The sequence below is a fragment of the Ptychodera flava genome, chromosome 6 (assembly GCF_041260155.1).
Source record: "Ptychodera flava strain L36383 chromosome 6, AS_Pfla_20210202, whole genome shotgun sequence".
Taxonomy (NCBI): Eukaryota; Metazoa; Hemichordata; class Enteropneusta; family Ptychoderidae; genus Ptychodera; species Ptychodera flava.
Genome location: NC_091933.1, coordinates 19,670,663 through 19,690,469, shown reverse-complemented (window position 1 = coordinate 19,690,469; position 19,807 = coordinate 19,670,663). Strand labels below are relative to the sequence as shown.

Genomic DNA, 19,807 nt, shown 5'->3' with positions numbered 1-19,807 from the left:
AGCATTTTTCTTGCATGTCCTAGGTAAGACATGCTAACAGTCAGTGCAGTCTTCCCCATACTATTGTGCAGTATTCTCTCTGGCACTGACTATAATCTTTATTCTCCTCATTGATTTCAAGATGATGTGAAATTTGTTTAGTTTCGGTTAATACCAGGGACATTTCTCTTCAATATACCAGCCTCTGTAAATGTTTGTTCTGTGTGTTCGTCAGAGATTAGCATATCAATCGTGACATTTTGTAGTTAAATTTCCACCGAAGAAATGCGTCATTAGAGGCCTGGTATGTGGGTTCCTCTTTTGACTGATTGATAATAACCATGCAATGTTGTATGTAAATGCACCATCAGAATTTTATCTTCTGTTTGTACAGGCTTAAATGGTAAGGCCGTTTCCTGCTCTTCAGAGATTTTTCTGCCCACATAACAGAAAAGTCATTTGAGAGTAGATCTCTTCATTATCAGTACGAGTATTGGCTTCTCATGTTGCAACTGCTCATGTTTCAACTTTCCAGCTAAAGTGACCTACAAAGAGCAAAATTATCAATAACAGCCCAAGTCAAATCTGCTGTGTGGTTCCTTTCAAACCCTCGATGCTCATATTGTATAGAACGTGAACGCAGATTTAGTTCTCAGTTGTGATGATATTGTCTCTTACACCCCTCTCACTGACATTTGGTGTAAGCCATTGTCTTTTAGTAGACCTCAACAAAGGGAATTTTGAGGTGAGATGATTTTAAAGGTAAAAGATTCAGGTAACACGAACAGGTGTAGGATAAGGGGTCATGATAATTCTTGTAGTAGCTTCAGGAATGAAACAAATTTGCTTGACATGAGCTGATTAAAATCAAAAGGTAACAAAGCAACTTCAATGAATGGAAAATATCACCATAAGGTTGACAATGCATCTCTGACTGGCTTCATTCTTTCAACAGACAAAAGTCTAAATTGATGTCTTTGATATTATTGATCACAATTGTCACCAAGGAACCAGACTTTTTTCCATTAGTGTTTCCTGTTAATGTTATAATTAAGTGTAGGATGAAAAGTGTATAAGTGCTGCTGCTATGTATGTTGTATTCAAATTCTGACTTCAGAGACGTAGATATGGAACAGATGAGGATAGGATGTTTGTTACAGCTTAGTCTAAGAAATGTGAATTATTTGTGACCTGGTTTTATGACAGCATTGCACTTAACCTTAAGGTATTCCATACTTGTTGGGCTCAGGACTTAAATATGCATAAGTTTGGACGCTGGACAGATTAATCATGTATATACATGTCAAAAGCTGGCAGAATAAAGTGTTCATGGTCATTTTGACCTTATGGCATATTTTGCGTAGTGTAGACTGTGCTTATATGTACATGTCACTTTAATTGTACCCACCCATCCTCAGCGATTAACCTATCAACAGTCTATCATGAATAAAGAATACAAGAATTGTGCCTGAATGTACCTCAGATTAATCAAATTAAGCCTTCATATTAATTGTTTCCCCAAATAGGTTTAACATAGCAGTAGTTGGAACATACATGTACCATACATACGTAGCATTACTATCAAGGAAATGCCACACTAGTAGAGAATTCCAGCCAAGTTGAAGTATGCAGCTTCTAAATTGTGTGATAAAATTATGATAACTCTGATGTAAAGATAATTTTTTCGATAAAACTCTTATATAGTGCAAAAGCATATTGTTTTAGTTACGAACCTTGCATTTGCCACCATGTCATCAAGAAATGAATACTTCCGTTGATAATTTAAATGGTGGCCATATCAGATTACACAACAGAACAAAATGATGACTGAAAAATGTCATACATTGTAGCATCTGTATACATGATAGGCCGGAAGAGGCTGAAGTTATGGCTCTAATTATGTTAGGTTTAGTAAAGGATACAAACCAAAGTAAAGCTATCCACCATGTTTTCTGTCGGACTTGAATTCACAACCATCAGTCCTCCTCACTCATATCAGCAAAGTAGCTTTTTGAAACCACATGACTACATCCACCGGATATTGATTGAGAATTGACATGCACCTTGAAACAAAAAGTTTTATGCACCTTGGAACAAAAAGTTTTATCAACTGTTGCTCAAAGTTTCCTGAAGAAAACGTTAAACCATTCTTTATCATAAATCAAGAATTAGGGATCATTGTACAAAAGAGTCAAATAAATTAAACATAGGGCCAAAGTCCCTGAAGCTACTATAGACATGGATACAAAATTAAGTATATCCTGACTGTATGAAATTATCTCACTAAGGTCATCCTAGGGACATATAAACCAAATATTAAAGCTGTCTGACCAGCGGTTTTGAAAAAACAAGCGACTCAACAGTTGACAGAGCTCTGCTGTATTATGTAGAGAATAACCTTTTGTGACACATGTATTGATGAAGAAGGTGGATATCTTTGATAGCTCATTTCAGGATGGCCTGACCAAAAATGGAAAAAAATTCTGTAAAAATACAGATTTGCATATTTCATCAGACTATATTAGTCTATAATAGCAAATAAACGAGAGTTAATTACATTCTAATTAAAGTAAACAAGACTTGCTTCAATCAAGATTTACGTCATAAAAAAACAGCATATCTGTCAGGTTATAAAGAATCTTGAGCTGATTATCTTTTAATATCAGTATTTTTCATCCTATTAACCAAGCACATTTTAACTTTCAAATTAACATTGTAAGTAAGTTCTGTTGAATAAGTTGAGACAGTACGTACTCAGAGAAAGCACACTGAAGAGACAAATGTTTGAAACTTAAGAAGTTCAAGGTCATCAAAAGCATTATAAGGAATCATGTTACACTTTCAATGCACTGTTTACACAGATTGCATAATTGCTATAAATAGCACATGAGGAATCTTACAGCCCAGCTTTACCATAAAAACCCTATCACTTTGACCACTCTTTTAATTGACCACTCTATTTTTTTCCTCAAAAGGTAATCTTATTTTATCCTTACCAAGTCAACCATAAATGGAATTAGAACTTTCTCTATATCTATTTGACCACCCTATCATGACAAACTATTATGAGCAATTTCTTTTAGATAACATAAATGGTGGTTCAGAATATATCAAAGTTGGGATTCAGGAAAGTTGCCTTTACATGTTTTAATCCTCAATTCACTATGAACTGTCAAAAAAGTTGTACTTTCTGATAATTCCACACTAAAATTATTTTGGCTTTGATGATTTCCTAATTAATTCAATTATTTAAAATCATATTAATTATTTTTTTCTGGGTGAATTGATAGGGTTTAGACAGTACAAAAATTACATACAATGTAAGTCAAACTTTGACCAAAAATGACAAAAAAATTCCTTAAAAATACACATTTGCATATTTCATCACAATTTGAACAAATCTAAGTTGGGTTATCCCTAGGGACCTGTATACCAAATAACAAAGCTGTCTGACCAGCGGTTATGAAGAAGAAGATTTTTTACCAAAAACACCTTTTTTGGCATTAATTTGCCTATTTTCAACAATATCAAAAAATTAAAAAAAATAAGTTTCTCAAAATCATATTTTTCATCTACACAACAAATATCAAATCAGTAAGTACTGGGGTTCTCAAGATATTTGAGTGGACGGACGCCTCACAAACGGACATACATACATACATACATACATACATACATACATACATACATACATACATACATACAGACTGACGACGGACACCGGACGGATACCCATCCCAATAGCTTCTATAGACTATAGTCTATAGTAGTTAAAAACAAATTGCCCTGATGTTCCATATCAAGTGGGCAGGATGTAAAGATAGAGTTGAAGGTTGATAGATAGATTGCATGTCTAATATAAGCGATACTTAACTGTCAAAAAGGTGTACTGTGTCCTTACATTATGGATAAGGGTCTGTTGAAGTTTACACAAGTAGAATAATGCATCCAAAACAGAATTATTTTATAAGGCTGATATTTGTTTTGTATATGCTGAGTTCAGTGCACTTTGACAGAGAGAGGTACTTTTGCCCTTTAAAGTTCATACCTACACGTAATTCCTTGATTCGAGAGCAGTTCAAGTGATCCTATTGTGGAGCTGACATAAATTAAAATAAATATGAATTATGTTTATTATACAGGTTATGACTGTGGGCTATTTGTGATTTGCAACACCGAATGCCTCTGCGCCCAGTTGCTCAGAGGTAGCCAAGTGTCTGTCAAGCAAGCAGTTACCCAGGACACGGTTTCTAGGAAGCGGGACCAACTGAGAACTCTCATAGTTTCCCTCGGCAACCGAGGCAAGGAGAAAAGCTAGCAAGCATGCAAGATGGATGTTGCCTGCCTTGTAGTGGGGAAAACAGGCTGCATGCAGAACTACTGACTGAAATTGGATGAAATGCCAAAATGAATGTATCAGAAAGTGTGTATCACTGCAGGATGCTTATCGGTGCTCACATGTTGATTGTGTCTCACGTCTGACATCCATGTATTGTATATTGTTGTACGATAAGACCAGAGACAAACTATGAGTTATCAAGATCCATTTATGACAATCAAACAAGGAGATAAAGGGCAAGATTCAGCGTCCCTCCAGGCAAGAAGCCGTCTGATTAAATTTTTTGATACATCAAGAATGGGACAAGGACACATGATTAATTAAATGGGATGAGGGCATTCCCATTCTCTAATAAAGAGGGCATATCAATTCTTTCCATGAAATACATTCTGTAAGTGTTGAAGAGCAATGTGTCTCATACATCAGGACTAGTTGAAGATATTTCAATTTCCCAAGCTAAAAGTATGCCATTAAAATTTTCCGTCAGAAATCATCTTTATGTACTAGATTCGTGACTGTCATTTAATCTCCAGCAAAATTTTATTGCTGAGCGAAGTGGATGAATGTGATAGTAAAATAGGTTTGGATAAATGAGTTTGATAAAGTTGGAAACGGATAAATCTTTTCCCTTCCATTCAGTGATCATTTCAGATATAGCGATCAGATGATAAGAATCATCAAACAGAAAGATCAAATACGTCAATCACTGTGTAAGAAAGAAGACTGAAAAGTGTCCTGACCTTTAGCTGCTGTCAGATTCCATGGGACTTTATCATCTTTAAAGTTTTCTGTGCTTTTAAAAAACCTATCAGGCAATGCAAGTTACGTTATCCAAGTGCTCTGACATTTTCCTTAATGGAGACTGACTGAATTGTAATATAAATGTAGGACCAAGATGTTTCTTTCTGTAGACCAACATAAGGTGAATAGCACATACTTTCGTATCAGAGCAAAACTTTGCTGTTCTATGGGAATGGAAAGAGGGAGTCTAAGATACATCAAATGCGAACATAGAAAAGGGGAAAAGGTAGAGTTGTTATTGTTACTGTGTTTGATTGGTCTGTGACAGTTGGTGTGTGCTTTGATCTGTGATCTTGTTACTTTCTGTGTGCTTTTAATCCATGATCATGTTACTTTCAGAAGTTTAAAAAAGTCTGAGTAGTTGCACACCATTTAGGTGAGAAGTCACACACTTTTTAGCTGGACATACACACCTGACCCATATTCAACTTTCAGGATGACGAAAATCACTATTTCAAAGCTAGAGAGTTTCATTTAATCTGGGGCCTTCTGTGCCATTTTCACCATTAGTTGATACCATTAGTACTTTTTATTTTATTCATTTTCAAAGTTTACATAGCCAATCTGAGATGATCACTCATGAGCAGGACACCCACATTTGCTGCCTTATGCAAGATGTGTGTCCCATTTTACAATCATTTAAAACACTATGAGCTGTAATACATTTTTTATCATATCGAAAACCTTCCAAAAGCCTAACGTTTGTAAACGCTGGCCACTCTGCTTACATTCAGTCCTAAAGGGATTACAATGTGTAAATTAAAAAGTACTGGAGTCATCATTGAAGACCTTTTAGTTGTCCCTGCTGTCTTCAAGCAAGGGGAATTTTTAGTATAAAGTGATATATGTTGTCCGCACGTACTCTACATAGAGATGCACTTATAGCATACCTATGTATGTGTGTATGTATATATGTATGAGCACTGCTACACAAAAACTGTACAGATGCATCTAGAATGGAAGTATGTTCTTAGGAATCTACTTTAGGTTTGTTGATAATCATAAAATGGTGTCAAAGACTCCAATCACTGCTAGTCTTGATCAGATTTGATACATGTTATGTACATGTGACTTATTCTGCAATATATGTAACAGTCATAAAAAAAATTGACAATTATAATTCACAATCTCGATGGAAACTTGCACTCAACGCATAATTACTTTACTTTCAGTCAAGATATTGCAGGGTAAATGAGAGAGCTAGCATGTTTGTTCATATAAGCTATAGTGCATTATTCCTGTCAAAATAATTCAACATTGAAGGAGAAGTATTAATTACTAGCTTGCTGCTGGACAGCAAACAAGAAATGACCACTATTTTCATCAGTGTTTTATCTCATCGCATAAAGAACTGAAGTTGTGGCCTGGTAATGCGTGCAAAAGAAAGCATTTTTGTGAGGTTAATAGTCTTGAGATGAAAAATTGTTCAGAGTGACGGCTTCATAACATATATAATCATATCATAGGCAAATCGGCGCATAGGCAGTCATTATGTTTCCAGCGATTGTCCCACCAACAAGGTTAAGGTAAAGCAATCAGTTTTTGTTTGAGTCATAATTTTTTTTGGGGTGGAGGAGGAAGGTGTGCTTGGCACTGCTATGAGGAAACTATACACATATATACCGCGATTTTGATACTACTTCCTTTTTGCCCCAAGTAGACTTTTTTAAGCAGGGAAGTGTTGGTTATTTAGGTGTAGGCGTTTTGACACCTGTTTTTGCTTCAAACATGATTTTGACACATCATTTTGTGGAAATTTAAGAATTTCAAAGCCAGTATTTGGATCGAGTGTAACCTAAGGCTTTTAATCCGTGATATTACAGACAATTGTACAATTTGTGCTTTGTAGTTTGAACTGTCCGGTGTACACCTGTACGCACATTAGGTTGAGAGCCCACCACCACGGGGTTATAATTACGGCTCCATGACTCTTAACTATTGAAAGGCACAAACTTGGCATCATATCACAAAGCAAGATTCAAAGGGGTATTCCTAGCGGCCAACAAAATCTTTTTGATATACACTAAAGACCGGGCAACTCATCCCGACTACCTGCCCGATGAAACTAATAGGCCTCAAACTCTGCGTGCATAATCGCCAAACGCATGCGTAGCGACATAATGTGAATGTGTTTACCTGTCCAACATATGACGGGGCTCCACAAACTCAGAGTGAATTTATTCGGTTTGAAAAAAAAATAACACCGGTCTAAAACTGATGGTTCAACGAGTGTACTGGGTAACTTTGATTCAGTATCAACAATAGTCCATCAGTGGTAATAACAACTGCTTCGCAGTAATATTACTTAATTTATTGAGTGGATCGCAAGACCATAAATCAATTTAAGGCACAGTTGCTTCTCAAACAATATTTCTAGAATTTCAACAATGCCGTCTGGTGACTTCAAAAAGGGACATGGCAAATTGGGTCTATTAAATCAGACACAAACGTACCCATTAGTATATTTTAGTATATTTTCAGAGAACCCATAAAACTTTTCGGAGTAATTTCGTACCGAACGAGTGTACAAATTCAAAGATACAAATGTTAAGATATATTCCATTAAGCCATTATTTTGATTGATAGCATTCGTAACAATAATCGATCGGTTATATCCGAGATAATATTATGATTTGGGATAGTACGAGCGATTATCTCGATATACTTAGTTTTTCAGCTAAAGAATGGATGTGAGCCATTAGCGAGTAAACATGCTTCCATCTAGATTCCAACGACCAATCCCTGAGATAAAATGTAATTCATTTGATTTTGCAATAAAGTATTGTGCCCTACATTGTAATCTTTCCCCATATTCTATAAATAAATGCAAGTTATGAGTCGGTAAACGTTTAAAAGGTTAACATTGCCTTGTTCCAAAGGCAGTAGTTGTGCTAGGTTTAGCGAAACTCGACGGTCAATGAAGGGATGGATGTGTTCTATTTCACAGTCACAGCTCCACAGCCTTCAATGCGAGTTTTGTTTTAACCCATTCATACATGCGGGTGCAGAAAAATTAAAATGAGTGCGAGTCGAGCACCTGGTCAGTGACGTAAAAACACAATCCGTTGGCGTTAATGTGGCCTACTTGTACCTATGGAAGAAGAGTCTGTACCTGTATCTTTCCATGGAGCGGTTCGACTTAAAGCTTGGAATATCAAGCGATCCCTACAAATGTAGTCACCTAATATAAAAATATGTGAATCTGTTATCGCGCCAACTCGTCAAACGCCCGTCCCAAAGCTGTTATGTTCCCATGACAACAGGTTTATAGCTTTGAAGACGGAAACCAGGATCCATACCACGCATGTTAGACGATACCGTATGCCGGGGGTGTTGCAACCTCACTGGTTTCCATCATGTCCATCTGAGATACTGTGATGTAATCACATTCTTTCTTGAGTGAAAGTACTTCCGTCTCAAATCAACCTTTTCTCCGTCACGGCCTCTAATATAAGCACGAACCATTTCATTCCCGTATCACAGAATGTCGGTGAATCGGATTCTACAAATGCCCAAGCTTACTGATTTTAGCGCATTCAGTGCACGCACAAATTAAATGGAGATGTACTGTAACTTTGACGATGTCTACATCATTTTTATTTTAAACGTAAACAAATTCACATTTTCTTCTCCATACATCGTTTTCGAAATAGAAAGTATTAGCCCCTTACAAACACAGCGGATTTCGTACAATTTGCAGTCCTTTGTTGACAAATAATGAATTAAGTTTAGTCCCACGTAAAATGCAGTCGTAGACGATAATATTTGACATCAAGCGTAGTGTTCGTAAGTGATAGTATATGCGTCGCCCGAGGCAAGACTTTTCCCTCCAAGGGAATATGCCCCGACGCGATAGATCACCCAGTCTATGGGGCATTTCGACATGGTTTTACAGAACAACCGCAGGCGAAATAGGAGTAAATAGTCCAAGAAATATGATATTATTATAGTTATGAAATGTTAATATTATCAATACAACAATTGGTATTAAGGTAGAATGCGCCTCGGGGACAGCTATTTGGAATACTTTTCTGATCTACAACTTGTGGTGGCTCATTCTAAAGCTCTTGGAGAGAGAAACATTTTCACAATCTTATCTGTAGGTTTTTGAAAATATAACATTTTATTATTCTCCATAGAATTAAGACAGGGATGGTGGCCATTTTGAATTTCAAATATCGGTTACTCTTGAGTAATTTGTTTCTCTGGTATCAAACTTTGCACTGTGACTCCCAATTTTTATTCTTGATTTTGAAAGTGAATGGTTGAAAGATTGCCTGAGGAAAATTTGAACGAAAGTTTAAGTCTTTTACTGTGGAGGCGCATACTACCTTAAATCACGGTAGAGCTGCCTTTCTGCTCGGCAATACTTCATATCATCATTAATGCACGTATTTGAATTACACATGCATTTGATATCGTAGTCTGCGACCCCTCCATGGCGTTTCCTAATAGTGTATTTAGGGCGCGTCGTAAACCTACGATGTTAATTCATACATTTTCAGCGATTTTATGAAGTATTGCTTAGCAGGAAAGAAGCTAAACCCTGATGTAATACCTATAAGCAGTTTTATTATTGATATTAATATTTCATAACATTAACATTATACTCCTTGGACTATGTACTCCTAGTTCAGTCGCCTGTGGAACAACGTAGTATTCTACAAATAAAAGTTTAGAATACACCGAATATTAAAGATCATGGCGCTGTAATTGATTTTTATCCTTGAAAAAGTGACCTATTCAGGTGGCGCATACCATTGCATTGAAGTGATAACACTCCCCCACCCCAACTCCCATCCCCGATACGACACCATTTAACGTGGCAATTGATGGCCTTCGCCTGTAAGCACTTTCTGAGTTTATATAAAATTTGTAAGCCTTGGTCAATCGTATTTCCTCGGTCGTCTACTCGAGGTTCGAACCTTTTCTCTTTCATTAGTTTGTTTACCTGTGCACTTTCACAAATGCAAGTAAAACATATCCAAGATGACACTTGTATCCCAATACCAACAAAATTGGTATCTTGCTCAGTGTTTCATTGATTTCTGCACTATAAAGCCATTATGTCATTTGCATATAATAGTGTTTGTTAACCCAATCTTGCTGTATACTCACGGACGCTGTTGACTCTGCAATCGTTCATTCAGTGCACAAACACTTGAGTCAAGTGTAAATGCTCAAATTGAAGTTTACAAGAAATGTTAGAATCGCTCTTGTCTGAAGTGCACTTGTCTACATGACCGCTCAACTGTAAAGCGTTTTCAGGATGAAAGGTTTCCACCGAGAAACGCGTGAAGCAATGGTTGACATAGCTGTTGGTCCATAGCTGTGGTGTTTTCAGACAGGATTCCTGCCTTTTACGGCCTGGTTTTGACTTTTACGATTTTATGCTTTAAAAAGCATAAAAGTCAAAACCAGCCCGTAAAAGGCAGGAATCCCGTCCGAAAACACCACAGCTATTGACCCACAGCTATGGTTGATACGGATATGAGGCTGAAGAGTGTTAGGGAAGGACCATTAGACCTTGGAAGGGGGTGGTCAAAAACAGAAAAAACATTTCAAAGCAAAATGTTAGGAAAAGAAATATTCAGACAAGTTTGCATAATAAAAAAATCAGAACGCAAAAAGTTAGAAAAAAATTAGCATGATTATCATGACTCACTTGGAAGAAATTTTTTTCGAAAATTTACAATTGTAAAAAATGTTCACAATCTATTTGTGACCTCCCCACCTCCCAAGATCTAATGGTCCGTCCCTTAGTTTGATGTTTCGAGCTTGCCCTCAAGATACATAGCGCTCATTGTTTGATGACCTAGTGAAATCAAAGTGATGGGTACGTATGTAGTTCAATACTGAATGGATTGCACGAATTTAGTGAAATGGACAATGTACCTGGAATTCTGAAAGGAACCTTGCTAAATCTCACACTCTTAAGACGGAAGGCATATGTGCAGCTTGCAAAATGTGGACCTTTGTGGGTAATTTGTCGACTGTGCAAATTATCATGCAAAATAGGACCGCTAAAATTTATCAGTTTTTAACTCACCTTACACGGAGAGTCTTCATTCAGGCGTGTGATATCTTTTACTTGATATTTAAATATATACATGTATACGTATGTAGATATATGTATGTGTATATATATATATATATATATATATATATATATATATATATATATATATATATATATATATAATATGTAATATAATATTATTATTGTAATATAATATTATTATCATCATCATCATAATCATACACCTAGAACCACGTTCCTGGGTAACGCTATGTGAAAAAACTCCCTCATGTTTGTGCAACAATTTGCCGTGTCACACACTGGCACACTTTATCAAAATATGGGAAATCGCGTGCTTTTTTGAACTTAGGTTACTACGCGCGTTGCTATCCGGAAACGTTCGATTTGTAAACAAGGCCAGTGCGAAATTATAATAAAAAGTCCCCTCGACGATTAAATCGTTGAATCGACAGTGAGGTCGGCGACGTCGTTTGGCATTTCTATTGAAATCCAGTGTAAACTGAGCGTGTTACTGATGATTTCTGGGTTGAACTGAAAAACATATCAGCTAGAGTGCGATCACGCGATGCTCACAGACGCGATGGCAACTGGGTAGTTTTACATGTAATAGTGTAGAGTTTATGCTACGTTCCGACGTACTGATACGCAATGTAGCATAAAGTCTACTCTATTAAAACTACCTAGTTCCCATCGCGACTGTGGCGATGCTATATGAGCCAACCGTCCCGCCATATCGCGAAAGAGCTACAAACACTTAATACCTGCGAAAGAGCTGCGTTCATTTGGTCGGAACTGTCCTGAAGGTAGTATGCCGTGCGTCTCGAAAGTGAAAGACGTAAACTTTGCTCCAACTTTCCTGAATGAAACTTTCAACCGCTCTCTTACCAAATCAATATAAAAATCGGTGGTCACCGTGCAATGTTTGGAACTACCGAAACAAATTACCCAACATTTTGCTATAGGCCTATATGAAATTCAAAATGGCAGCCATTCCTGTGTTATCTCTGTGGGCGGAAAATTAAATTTTGGATTTTCAAAAAAGCTAAGTCTGTTAAAGTTTGTCTTTCTCCAACAGCTTTAAATTACCCCCCCCCCCCAAGCGATAGACCAGAAAAGAATTTTAAAAGTTTGAGAGTCCGACTATATATGTCCCTGAGATGCGTTCTACCTTAATTCGTTCATAAAACTTGAACTGTACAGCAATTCCTAAGGAAGTAAGCTTATAGTTTTGCTAGACGAATTTGAACGAACGTGGGGCTGGCTCTGCAATCACTATGGTAGTCAGTGGTAAATTGCAAAGCATTGTCATAAGACACGCGACCAGCATTTGAATATTTCTTTGTATATAATGACCAGAGATGCGAGCAATACAGGTTGGTACAAATACTGACACGAGAAAGTTTGACATTAGTGGAGTAAAATGAGAACATAACGTGATTTCCAACCTCTGGATGGACCCATGATTACATGGCCATTAAATAACTTATCAAATATGTCAAAGCCCAAATGCACTGCCTGTAATTTTCTGCTCCCAAAATTTACTGAAGAGGGTCCTAACTTCGATAGAACCCTCGGTGCTTTACAAAATACGCACTGATTTTGTTCAGGTGGTAGATTACGTCATGCTCAGTACGTACACCGTAGCTCTCGCAAGTCGACATTTGCAAACGGAGACCTTGTCGACGAACACATAAGTCCCAAGTTATACACCAACTCGTACGTTTTGGGGACGGTGTTTTAATAAATACTTGTTAAATTGAACAGAATCTTCAAATATGCAAATATTCAAATATTTACAGGCAAGTGTCAACTTCCTGTATGTATATTTGGATGACCGGTATCGGTCGTTGAAGGAAGTCTTTCATGATCAGACCATTGTATTACATTTCTTTGTAACACCTACGGCTGGTGTATGGATTGTGAAAAGGGCTGCCTCGATATTCACGGGTCTGTTCACCAAGCAGACTACAATGTACAGATGTTAATGCCATTCACCCTGGTATTTTCACAGGTATTTATCTGATCGTAAAAGTTCCATGAAAGTAACGCATTGTTACTCTATAAACTGTAATTATAGCGTACATGTACTGGTATGTATTCAGTTGCATCATTTTCCTCCAACAGCTTTAATTCTAGGTTAATAGGCCAGCTTTGTAAATCCAAAGCAAAATGTTTGGTATAATCTCACTTTGTACAGGCTTACACATCAACCTTATTTCATTACAACATCCATTTTCAGTTGAAGCTCGGACAGTTCGCTTTAAAGAATTCGTCTACACAGCATGCAAACGATATAAACTATACGGATTATTTCGACACCAGGAAAAAATATGATTATATGCATTTCATTTAGAGGTGATCATAAACCGGGTGAGGCAACTGGCGACTGGTCACTGTACTTCGCTTGATCGTTAAGCCAACGTTTGTCTGACGGAGATGTGAAGAAATCGTAATATCGGCTTGAACACATACAAAATTCCGAACCCATTTGTTCAAATCAACCCGGAGACATTTCGATTTCCAACCTTTGTTTAAATTATGTCGAAGACATTTCGCTTATTTACCACACACACGGCCGGAATATATCCCTCGGCGTTCCATATTCTGCAAGCAAAGTGACCTGGTATTTTAAAGTTACCAATAACTGAAACTCGCACTTCAGCCCCTTTTTGGTGCACTGACATTTCTGATCGCATTCGAAGTTCGGAAAATTTTGAATTCGGGGTGAGGGGGGGGGGGGGGCTCTCGATGCCGCATTAGTTGTTTCACTACACTAGGTCATCCATAAACAGTGCACACTAAATGAAAGAGGATGACCGAGTTTATTTGGCGTCACTTAAGTTTGGTATTGTTAATTACTTTTGTACATGGAGATGTCCTACTGACATAGGTATAGCAAAACAAATATTTCCTCATCATGTTCACCAGTGTATCAACCATACGTTTTCGTCATCTGATAGTCTTATCGAGTACTTCACCAATGCGCATGCGTTCAGCTAACCAAAAATACCCATCAATGAAACGCGAAGTTTCGGAGGAAATCTACCCTAAAATACAAAGTCACTTCGCCAATTTTCTAATTATACTTCTGATCGACTAACATATCAATTAAAGGTATATGGACTTACTGTCTTAAAAGCCTAAACCAATCAATCTACTCGCATTGAGCTTACGGACAAACCCAATAGGAAAAACTTTTGTAGCCAATCTTCAAAGTTTCCCGTCGTCTACAGTTTGCGCAAAATGGTAATGGAAATTTAAAAGTACTGGTTGTTGGCAATCTGTCAGGGTCTTTCTTCCCTGGGATAAAACCAGATCCAACTCTTTAGAGTTTCTGTGTTCCGCTACAGAAAGGTCATGTTTTCTTAGCCATAGGTGGATGATCTGAACAAACTAAGACAAATAATCATTTGATATCCCACTATATCAGACAAAGGTCAAAAGTTCGAATGAAGTGACAGGGAAGCAAATATCACCTTCTAACAGGGGGTTATGATTGATGTGAAAAAAAAGGTCGTTGCGCATATCGACCTATCGTATCGACCAAAAGACAAGTCGCCAGTAAAATTTACTGAAACGGGTATGTGTAGACAATTCCTAGCAAGACGTTTACAGCTGTCGAGGGCGAGACACTCATATAGGGTTTCGAAACGTATGCCTCGAGGAACACCCCAATAGCCTTCCATGGAATCGATCAAACTATACGTCAGCTAGGTGAAACACATAGGGCAACCCTAAAGCAAATGGCACGTGTTACGGAAATACCATAAAAGCTACATGGGCAGAATTATGGAGCATTTCAAATGCCCTAAATGCTATCAGAGATTCCAAAGTGTCTTCAAATTACGTCCGCATTATTTTTACAGCCCACCAACGTTTTTACAGATTTACACATGTTGACAACCTGAGTAAATTTTAGAAGACCTCACGTTTGTATGGGTTGACTCGGTGGCTCTGATCATTAATAGTTATTTGGCTTTGTCCGCCCTCTCCGCTTAACGCCTGACCTGTGTTGTTAAACAAATCACATTTTCGTGTGTAGTTCCGACGGGCAATGTTTCTCAATGCCTTATTGCCGTATTTTAAACTGCACAACTCGAGGTTCCATGGTCCAGGGCAACATTTGCATTTTGACAACTGCAATCTTATACGACACACAGACACAATACAGCCGGCTATCCTTCTGGAATAGACGTATACACTGTATACTCACTTGCGAGATATCTATATAGACCTGTCTCCGTTTACACACACGTAAAAGATTTCAATGAACGAGAACTGACAGTCGAAATTCCCTCTTCTGAAATATTCATATGATTATTTGACGCTTCGGTTCCCATTTGCCAAACGATTTTAAAATTTGATAATCACAACTGAAGACGCATACCAATGCCAATTGCAGGCCATTCCTTCCGACCTCCCTGGATCACCATGACGCTGCGTGTATGTCATCGATGACGAAAAGGACACTGGGATAGCAGACTATGTTCTCCATCGTTCAAATATTCAAACAACGATATTTCAATCACGCTCCCGCGTGTTTGGCTTCATTTGAGAGTTCGCGACAAAAATGAAATCTCATATACCGGTTTGACACGATTTATGACAGAGATAAACGTTTGCCGATGCATTCCAATTCAACTTTTGACATATTTTGCCATGGGAGGTACGAGAAACTTTACTGATAAGTTTAAGGTCCACCCCGGTGTGAAATTGTTCGAAGGGTATAATTTAAAGCCGTTTTTGAAAACAAGTAATAGTTGCAAATATTTCAAAGGAATCGATGTCAGGTTAGACAGCGTTTGACAATGTCTGGCGATTCGGAACAGTTTAAACACACGGCATAGCCGTCGCAGTTACGCGCACTTATATCAAATGACATGGCCTCTCGGGAGGCGCTCCGGTCACCGACTCAGTTGTTTGCACAGCGCCCCGCCGAACGAAATTCCCCTAACCTTTACAGTTTTTTTCAGATCACGTTCGAATCCAAACAAGAGCTTACGAGCATGTGAGAAGCGAAGAACGGCAGTTTATTTTCGTTCCAAATAAAAAAAGCGATGTCAGGGGAGGTGTGCATCGACGCCGGCTCGGCTCATCAGTTATGAAAGATGGCACCATCAGCATCGTCCAGTGACATCCCACCGGTGATTTTTACATCCTAGGTGTTGTGTCCCGTGGCAATGGATCTGCGTAAAACGATTAGCCCGCCAAGCACAGATTTTATCTTTTTGATATTAAAACATCAAGCGATGGCTGTGCCTATCTGTAGAAATAATTGGTCGAATCCGGTAACATTTCACTTAGCGTTCGAGTTTGCTCTAATCAGTGTAACGCCGTATGAAGGCTTAAGCCCTGAAATTTAGACATCATTCCGCAACTGTTCATCTATTAAAGTTAGACAAGATAATGGAAATTAATTCATTTCTCATCCGTCAGCTTTAGCAGATATAGATTTTTCTTGGTGTAATGATCGAGTAAAGTTCGATAGTTGTGTAAGTGTGTCATGGTCGTCAGTAATTTAAGTAATAAAACTGTCTGCAGAAATGTTATGATACATCAATGGCTGATATAAGTAAATGGAAACGCGATAAAGTTCATTTTTATGGAAAAGTGTAATAATACTAGGTAAGTTTTAATGTGTCTAGTAGAACATGTCACAACTGGAAACGAAACAGGGAGACACAGAACGTCTGAGCCGAACACTGCAGTGTAAAGGACGTATTCTCCGCGTGGTACTCTATAACACACATTGTTCAAACTGCATCTTTGCTCGTGATTCAGTTTCGAAATCGTTTTTCCAGGTCATCGGTGCCTACATTCAAATCACGTGCCTATAGGCTATTTTGTGTTTTAAAACGGCTTGCTGTGTGACTATTATTTGACCGAGATTATATGTCTATTTACGCGCATTTCATGACCGGTTATGTAATTGTGTGACGAATAATATTTCAGAAAGTCAGAAAAGAAAGTTCCTGATGGGGACAATATCAGTATTTGTTTTAAACATTTGCATTATACTGTGCTCTGTAAAACAAATACATATTCGTATTCTTACTCCTAAAGTATATAGATATACTAGGTATTGGCCTTGCAAACACAACCCATTGATCGTGTACAATATTACATGTTACTGCTAGCAAATGAATACTAAACCGGACAAAAATTCAGCTTCCGAAGACAACATTCGACACAGGCTGTCACGATATTGCTAGGTCGAACACACTGCATTTGGACATGGTCTTTACAGAGCGGAACAAAAGAGAGTGTTTTATAGAAAGTAAAGTGGAAAATGCAGCGTAGGTAACAGGACTTGGAGCTTCAAATCTTAGTTGTACTACTATTGAGAAACAGAGTTGCAACACACGCTCCATATTGCTGCTAGTCTACGCAGATGTTAGATGTACAACCAGTAATACCATATGACCTTGCTGAGGGTCAAAAGTGAGCATTTATTGAAAGGGTCGTAGGAAATTACATTTTCGTCACTAGGCACGCGTAACGTTCAATCTTGAACAATAAAGAGTTTCGGCAATTATCCGATTCAGGCATCCCCAAATCGCGTCAAATGTAGGTATAGGGTCTTCACATATCACGTTGAAATGCGAGAAAAGCAACTGATTGACTTTCAGTGGAGGATAGCAGTGTAGCACTAAGTATGGTTTGATTTTGCAGGCAGTAAGACTTTCTATTCAGCTCGTTAGTACAGCATTAATTGGTGTAGAAAACACTGATAATCAATGACGAATTCAAACGTGCTAAACCTCTTTCCAGGTGTAGCACTACGTACTGTCTCAAGCGGTTACTTTTTCCAGAGGTACTGTATTGTACTGTATCGTATTGTACAGCTCAATTATCCTTCGCTCGCGTATACAAAACGAATGTCACACCGAGTGTCACAAAATACTAAAGACAAATCTTTCGGTAACAGCAATTGTTACAAAAAACATTTGAGAATTTAAGAATCATAAATCGTTATCGAGAAATACAAAATTGATAAATATCAAGGTTAGGTGTTCGAACTCTGAAATGGTTTCGTCCAACGCCTCACGAGCTTCAACAACAGTATACACATCTGGCATTGCTACATAAACAGAGCTGGTATGCCTGTGTTGAAAAATAACAAAGCAAAGAATCTGAAAACTTCATGCGTCCCTTGTGCCCTACTCCAAAAATCATAGCTTGATATGTTTCAAATGACAAACCGGTTTCTCTTATTGTGATATTGATTGTGGACGTTTAGTTATGGAGGGCGCAATCCTTCAATATTCATTGAAGGAAATACCTATATTCTTTCAGCTTTTATTTGTGACATTAAAACTTGAGAGCATGCGCACATCAAATATTAGATACTTAACACAAATGACATACAGAAAAACAAGCTACAACCTTGCCTGTTGAACGTCCTCATACTAGTCGAATTCTCTTCCCTTGTAGGAAATTTAAGTAAAAAAGAGTTACATCTATTGTTGATGTATAATGTATACTTTCGATGGAATGACTGACAAGCAGTTATTTGGCAATGCATTTCTGGAAAGAAAAGCACACACATTAAATAGTAGACGTCATACATACCATACCTTTCAAGTCAACGATTGGGTTTGATCCTGCCCAGACTGTGCACGGTTCACAGACATCGCAATAGAAAGAATGTCGACGTGTGGCACCATTCCATTTGTGATAGGTACCAACCTGTCGTATCACGCCCTTTATTCCAGTACCTTGTACTTGCTTTGAAAATAAAGCCCGTGCAATCTAACGTTTGTTGCCCGGATAAAGTTATATTAGGACCATCATCCCAACATCATTTCTAATGTTAACACCGAGAAATACGTGGGAATAATCTAAAATCAGAGATATTTTTGGAAATAATTTTCCTAGTTCTTGACTATGTACATTGCTTTTTTTTCTGTTCTACAACTGACTGATAAACTAAAATTTTAAAGTGTGCGTACAAATATGTAGTGACAAACTAGCAGGCATGTAGGAATCTCCTCATCAGCTTTTTTTTTCTTTATTTCTCTCATTCAAGTTTTGCTGACTATTGAGGACAAATGGTGAAAACAAAGATATTAAAAAATTATAAAAGATAATCAAGATTTTAATACATTACCTATCCATTTGATCTAGAAATTTACGGGGAAAATTTATTCAGTGAAACTCTAAATAGTTATAACTGCTTATTCGCGACAGATGTTTAAACTGTAAAGTCGCTCACTATTATTCGGCACTAAAGATACTGTATAATTTCATGATTCATTGACTTCACGCCTTGCAACGGAACATTTGAAATTCACACTCTGATGTGTGCGGATGGTTTATAGCAAACAAGAGTTTCGCCAGCAGGTGATTTTAGGCCTACCTGTGCGTCTGTATTGCAGTAGCACAGAAAGTACTGAAGCTGTACGTATATAAGCATCTGCTTATCTACAGGTGTGAGTGCGCATGTGACCACGGGTTGCACTCACGTATCATGACTATGGCGTTGAAACAAATCCAATGATAAAAATTTACATAAAAATGTGCAATATGAGATTTACGACCAATATTGACGACGACAAAGTCGCGTCATCTTTGGCCACCGACATGCAATATAGGTATGGGAGGCACCGGGAATAGCCAACCCAGTTCCATACTGATTCTCTCAATGT

At 37.8% G+C, this 19,807-nt stretch overlaps 1 protein-coding gene across 1 annotated transcript in view; it reads left to right on the top strand.

Annotated features, from left to right (window-relative positions):
• LOC139135081 (sentrin-specific protease 8-like) overlaps positions 1–4,811 on the top strand; it is a 153,001-nt gene extending 148,190 nt beyond the window's left edge. The window contains exon 6 of the mRNA XM_070702310.1: positions 4,122–4,811. Coding sequence (XP_070558411.1) covers positions 4,122–4,297 — 176 coding nt within the window. The 3' untranslated portion in view covers positions 4,298–4,811. The remainder of the gene's footprint in view (positions 1–4,121) is intronic.
• Positions 4,812–19,807: the final 14,996 nt, after the last annotated feature.